This window comes from Limulus polyphemus, unplaced genomic scaffold, assembly GCF_000517525.1.
Source record: "Limulus polyphemus unplaced genomic scaffold, Limulus_polyphemus-2.1.2 Scaffold1682, whole genome shotgun sequence".
Taxonomy (NCBI): domain Eukaryota; kingdom Metazoa; phylum Arthropoda; class Merostomata; order Xiphosura; family Limulidae; genus Limulus; species Limulus polyphemus.
In genome coordinates, this window is record NW_013667292.1 from 59,925 (window position 1) to 67,067 (window position 7,143).

Genomic DNA, 7,143 nt, shown 5'->3' on the forward strand with positions numbered 1-7,143 from the left:
TTGTTTTTGAAGGATTTATATTAGCCATTCCAACATTTACTTTTTTTTTGAAAAGTTTTTCTTTGCTTATTGTTGTTTTTGTTAATGCAGTGTTTCAATAGACATAGGAAGGTGTATTCATAACCAATTTCTAAATGCAATGAGTTTCCAACTGTAACATTTACTCGAACTGACGTATTTAAGTGTTTTGAAGAACTTGTAGCATTTCGCCACAATTTAATTCTTTGTATTGTTAGCCGACACTGGGCAGCTTGTACATAAATAGAGTTGTTTAAACATTTGTTTAACAACAAGTAAAAGCTTGGAATGGTCTATTCTTTTATTGGGGTGTGTATCTGTGAGCCAGACTAGTTTCGGAGAATTCCACTCCTCATCAGTGACCCTGGACACTACCACCAACGAAATATCAAACCAAACTAAGCCTTTGTAGTAGTGAGGTATCGAATATCGAAATGGTGTATTTAAGTGTTTTCCACTCACAAAAAAGAAACCTATCATTCTATAGGTATTTGAAGAACTTGTAGCATTTTGTCACACTGGGCAGCTTGTACATAATTGAATAAATAGTTGTTTAAACATTTGTTTAACAAAAAGTACTGGACAAATGTCACTAATAGGATTTGAGCTTTCTTTATTATACAAAATAAGGACAGTACCAGTTAACCAGTTACAAGGTCCTTCAGCAAGGAAAATGGTACTACAATTTTAATACTATGCATACATATGAATGTATGGAGACTTACCATACATGTTTGTATTGGAGTATACATAAATATAAAAGTTTATATTTTTGTTTAGAAAGTTTAATCTCCATTTATACAACAGGTATAGTATATTTCTTGTACTGTTGCTAGGTCAATATTTTGAAATTGATCCAATGTTGTTGATTGTAATAATTACACAGAATAAAAACAAAAATGAGACAGGTTCTGACAGCCTCTTAAATTTAGTTTTATACCAGTTTACGAGTCTGAAGTGCATACAAGTTAAAAGGTTTTAGATGAATACAGCAAAGCCCTTGTTTATTATATCAAGTTGAAAACAAAAACAGCACAACTGAGTAAAAGAAAAATATTTGAACATATAACAATGTTGTGAAGTAGTCACTCAAGTATACATTATAACACAGAAATTTGACAGAAAATAAAGGCACCTGAAGAGTTAAATCAAGTTCTGAAAATTCACCCTTAAAACATTTTAAAGGGTGTAAATATAACAAGTGTGATAATTATCTGCACCCCAATCTTATGGTTGAAATATTTAAACTTAGAGTCCCTTAAAAAGCTGTAAAAAATAACCAAGGCTTATATAAAAAAAATAATAATAATAATAATGAGACTTAAATAAAATTAAGGTATCAGACAATGCTTTTGCTGTGAAGTCTTCAAGCCACAATATCACACAAATAGTTCTTCCAATGTGCTCTGATCTGATAAACTTGGTAGTTGTTTTAAGTTTTGTGAGTAAACCTGGGGGTGTTCAGAAAATATTACATTTTCTTTTTGCCCTAATGTGCAATGTGCTCCGAGAGCTAGAAAGCTTTTGTGTTGACTGAAGATAGATTTTTAAAATAGAAATATCTTAACATCTTTAAATGTGAATAAATAGAGTTTTCTCATGTTGAAATCCACTTCTTTTTAAGTATTTGCTTTCCTTGTTATAAAATTTTCTAATTTCATAAAGACATTCAAAATAGTGAGGATTTTTAATTGAAATGCAGATATCTTAGATTTTCAAAACTTTTTTCTTAAAATTTTTGAGGACATTCTAACAGAACTCCAAAATTCTGTTAAAAAATCAAACACATCTTGAAATTTTTCATTCACCACCTGATAAATTGATAAAATAAAAACTTACTCGTATTCTACAACGAGCTTTTTCTGCTTCTGTGGCTTGTCCAGCTATTGATACCTGTTAAGATTGAAGATTAAACAATATCTTAAAATTATTACTTATACACATACACTCTTCAAATCAAATTTAATAGTGATTTTAATTCATATCATCATCTAGCTCAAGATAATTTCAAATGTATCTAACTATCTAAGAACACAAATACTTCTTTAAGAATACTACTTACGTAAGAAATTTTTTTTACTATCCATAATTGATAAACACACTTTAACGTACCTGATTGCTCTTCTCTGCCTGACCATTACGGTTTGAGTCTGGGAAGTGAATGTGACACCCAGTTTCATCCATTACCTGCTGAATGTTGTTCCCTCCTTTTCCAATGATGTGAGAATGGTCTGTATATGAAACATCCATTTTCAGTGTCACTCTGTTTTTCTGCTAAAAAATTAAAACACACCCCTTACTGAAAATAAGCATTAATTTTGAAACTCAGAACTCTCTCTAATAGAAAATAAAAGGATTCCCACAATACAAGTTAAAAATATTATATTGATCACTTTGGTACAATCTTTCACTACCAAAGTGTATTCTAATGGATTTCTCTATTCATTTCAGAAGAATTACCAGACGAAAGAAAATGAAGCTTTACCTTAAAATAAATATCTTATTCATATCAGTTTCTAAAAGGTTTTGTTTTAAGTAGATTAATCTTTCAGGAAACCACTAGAAAGAAAAATAATTAAATTGTCAAAATCATCTTTTCACAGCCAATATCAGTTTTTAAATGACTATGTTGTAAATGTAGAAGGATTTTAATAATTTCAGAAAATTAAATGAATGAAACATGATAGAATTCAAAATAATACATTTACTAAGAATTATCATCAAGAAGTAAAGATAACAATTGAGATGAAGTAGCTTAATTGGATAAATCATTTGCTGGGTAAAGTGGAACTTGCAGGTGCAAATTCTGCATATTTTCAATTTTTACTTCTTCATAAGATTTTTAATACAGGATTACAAATGAAGTCTTATTATTATTTCGACCAACAAGGAAATAGACAAATTTTGAAATTCACAACCCAATGGTACAGCATGAGAATTATTGTAAATTCCATCATCAATAACCTAGAAAGGTATTTGAAATGGAGTAGCTCAGCTAGTTAAAGCATCTTGCCCAGAAAGCAGATTCTTAAGTTTGAATTCTTCAAAATTTAAATTTTTAATTCAAAATAATTCTAACATTACATTACAAAAAACATTTGGTATTAAGGTCACCAAGTTCATAGAAACATGTCAAACTTCTCAATTTGTATTAACATAAACACTTTTCTTTAGACAATGGTAAAACAGATTATTGGCATTCTTTCCTTTCCACATATTGCTGAAAGTATCTGTATAGCAAGTTGATCTGTTTTCTAAAGAATAATATAAATTAACAAGTCTTTCAAATGTGAAAAGTTTATTTCTATACATGTGGTCTGTTTTAATACCATAAAAAACTCAGACAGTCACATCTACAGCAAGTGTTCTTTAATGAAGAACAATAATAAATTTATGCTAGTTAAAGAATGAATACTAGAAAGATAATGGAGTACACAATTGACTAAAATCATGTAATTTTTCTAAAAAATGAAATTTTGTCCAACTACTAAATGTTAATAATAGATGCTTTTAATCTGCACTTATCTTTGTACTGCAAAAATGACAAAAAACAACCTAAAATAAGTAATTAGTAAAATAATTTCTGTGAATTAAATTAGAAATAACATACATAGCTTTAATGTATAGAAAATAAATCAGTCTAAATAACTGATAACATTTCTTCATGTTAACCTATTTATTTAACATGGACAAGTGGTTCTAAAGATTAATTTCCTTAACAAACTCTGTAGGCCGCCAAGTCAGAAACACTACTAACAACTTACATCCTTTTTAAATGGTCTGGTCAAATCATATGTGAACATCACAATAATCCAGCTAAGGCTGCACTCAGACATACCTAACACAAAGGATTCTTGGTACAGTCACATAGCTACATTGTTTAAGAAATTTAGAGCAATAGATAAAAAAAAGTACACATTTTTCCTTATATGTGGTTTCTTCAGTTATCTTACTATAAAGATGATCAATTAGTGCATGTCTGTGTTTGTACGAGCATCCATCACCCAGAGTTGGCTAGTTCAGTTACAGTAATTTTTGATATGATAACTGGAAACTGTCTAATAAGGTACATGGACTACCTTGTTTTAGTACTTTTTCCCAAGAAGGGGTTATAAAAAAGAAAACTGAAATAAGGTACATTCCCAACTTTTTATAAACTTTTAGCTTTGAATTTAAAGACACAATTTTTAATCAGTTAAGTAAGTCAGTTATTACCTTATACAAAGCAGGATATACAATTAGCATTAATGAAGATTTGATAACAAAAGAATGAAGGAAAGGGACCATTATGTAACATTGCCCTTTATACAATTTATATAAAGGGTAACTTCAGCTAGTTACTATAAAAAGATCTGATAATATAACTAACATAATCTCTAGTATAATGATTAAAGTGAGAACTTATTTACTAATATTACATACTTATATTCAATATGAATACTGTATATCCTAATATATATCATAATGAACATTTTTCACATCAATGTGCTAGTGTCACAGTTGCTTTAAATTTAAATGAAACAAGTTATGTCCCCCAAGTAACAGTTTTATAGCTGTTAGTTTTTTTTATTAACTTCAATAACTTTACCACAACACTAGAGAAATAAAAGTTATTGAATATACTGAGAAAACTACTAATATTTTCAACAAAGGATTGTTTAAAATATTGGTATCAATGGAAGGACTTTTGAAAATATCCTAGTATTTTTTTTCATTTTGACATTTGTTTTTCCAGTGAACATTAAAATAGCTTAATTATGCTAAATAGATATTTACCTTTGTGTCCAAAAACTTCAAGAATTCTTTCTCGAGCTAATGTAACTGCTTCTGGTCTTCCATATATTTTAATATGAGGATCTATCATACATAAAATAAAGGATTATTATTCTAAAATAAACAGTGGTCTTCCATAACAACAACTCATAATAAATAATTTACTATTTTACTACCTGAAAAATTAAGTTGTAAACCATAATCAAGTAATCAAACTTGCCTTCAAAACAATCCTTTTAATATTGATAGTTAATAACTATTTGAGAGTTGAATGTTCAGGAAAATTTATTAACTTTTTGATAATCTGACTGCCACAAGTTTATTAGACTATTTAAGATTTAAATATATAAAATAAAGCATTGAATAATGATCATACATCAGCCAATTCCTTTTTTCCCCTATTAATAATTGATCCACATAGTAATTGTGGAGATTATATATGTGTAAATGTATTATTTAACTTTGTGAATCCTAATACACACACTTTAGTAATTATAACATGATTAAAATAGCTTTGGTAAAAAAATGTGTTATTAATTTTATCTAACTTTAATAGAACTGCCTTTTTAAAAAAAAACTGTGCATAGGTTAAACTTCTGTTACCAGATTATTCTATGACTAACTAAATGTGTTTATAATATGAATAACCCACTTGCATCCTCTTGACTTTTTAGTGTGTATTTCATTCCCAGAAGAGAGATTAACTAGGACTTTTAGAAACACCATGCATGTAAGTTTATAAAATTTTCTAGTAAGTAGGCTACAGTAATGCTATACAGTAGCACTTGAGTACTAACACTTAATTCCGCTAATAGTGTAAATGAATGAAGTGGCTTTGCAAACTGTTTTGAACAAGGGGAATTCATATACAAACTTCGTGTAGGTGTTGAATGAGACATAAAACGGAAAGTGTAGTTCATAACCAATAAGAATGTAAACCTAACACAGCCTATTGGTTAACCACTTCCACTCACAAGGCTTATCTACAACAAACTAAAATCCCCATGCGACTCTTCTTTTATGTAGTACTTAGATAACATTCTCCCCACATTCTGATGTGGATTGGATACAAAGCGGTGTCAGATTTATTGATGAGGACCTTCTAGCTGAAACATACAACTCGTTTCAGGCCCACAGCCGCCTACATCCGTCTGGCATTCATCAACCTGCTAAAGCTATTTTACTGTAAGTTTTGGCTCACCATTTTCTATTACATTAACCATGATAATAACTCTGCTGTGCTCTCTCTGTTACGTTTCTTTTCCTAACTTATTTCACGTCGGTTATAGCTAGCTACTCACTCACAATTCAGACCTGGATTTTGAAAATTCTCAGAGGCTAAGGGTAAAATCACATGCAAATAAAAGAACCTTCATTGCTACGAATGTACAACCTTGGCATCTTAACTGGGTTGTAAATGACGTAAAATTATAATTTGTGAAAAACAAATCGCTGTTCAAACTGAAAAGTGAGCTTGTGACTATTATATTAGTATATATAAACTTCATTCAAAAAAATTCTATTGAAATGTACGGCTAAAATGCAATAAGAAAAAATTATAAATCAGTACTGATTTGTCTCTCTCTCATGTGCATACATATATATACACATATATATATATTAAGCTGTAAATTCTACGAAAAAATAACAAAAACTTAGTCATAAATATGAAGTAGTGTTTAATCTTATAACCCGATGTGCATTGTACACGAACGAACAATTTGCGGGCATAACTGAACAAGCTGTGTCACTCCCAATTTTAGTTTCAGAAATCCTGCTATTTCATTTTATCAGCAAAATACTTTTCTAATACTCCCCCCAAACAGCAGCTCATCCAGCTGTTTTCACCCACCCGATTCCCACAGCATTACACTGTACCACATAGTTCCCGAAACCACAAGAACTCTACGCCGTAATGACAGAGTGAAATATTTAGCCATTAAAAAGTCAACCGCCCTTTCTCAAGTGATTATAACTTATTCCATCTAAGAAGCGAACAAGCCCGAAGATATTATCTTTGCTTTTTGTTTGTGTCGGAATTTAAGTAAAGCGGAATTAGCTTTTCACATAGTCTCGATATTGTTACGTCTCCGTTTGTTAATTGATTTTTCCGTAACTTCGTTCCGACGAAACTTTAACGACACAAGTCTTTATTCAATAAAACTGGTTTATTCTTTCCGAATATAACTTTACGGTACACTTAATTTCAATATTCGCGCTAAAACAAACACTATAACGAACGAACGTTAACTTCAACAATACGTCTCTCTCTGACCGCAGTTCAATTACTCATTACCTACACACACATTATTGCGTCACGTTGTCACCCTCTTATATATACCAGCCTGCCCT

The 7,143-nt window shown here is 30.2% G+C and overlaps 1 protein-coding gene across 1 annotated transcript in view; it reads right to left on the reverse strand.

Moving 5' to 3' along the window:
• The window catches only part of LOC106464542 (protein bicaudal C homolog 1-B-like), a 63,173-nt gene that overhangs the window by 23,478 nt on the left and 32,552 nt on the right, over positions 1-7,143 (reverse strand). Inside the window, 4 exon segments of the mRNA XM_013924686.2 lie at positions 1,858-1,911; positions 2,131-2,289; positions 4,795-4,806; positions 4,808-4,875. Of these exon segments, the coding sequence (XP_013780140.2) occupies positions 1,858-1,911; positions 2,131-2,289; positions 4,795-4,806; positions 4,808-4,875 (293 nt within the window).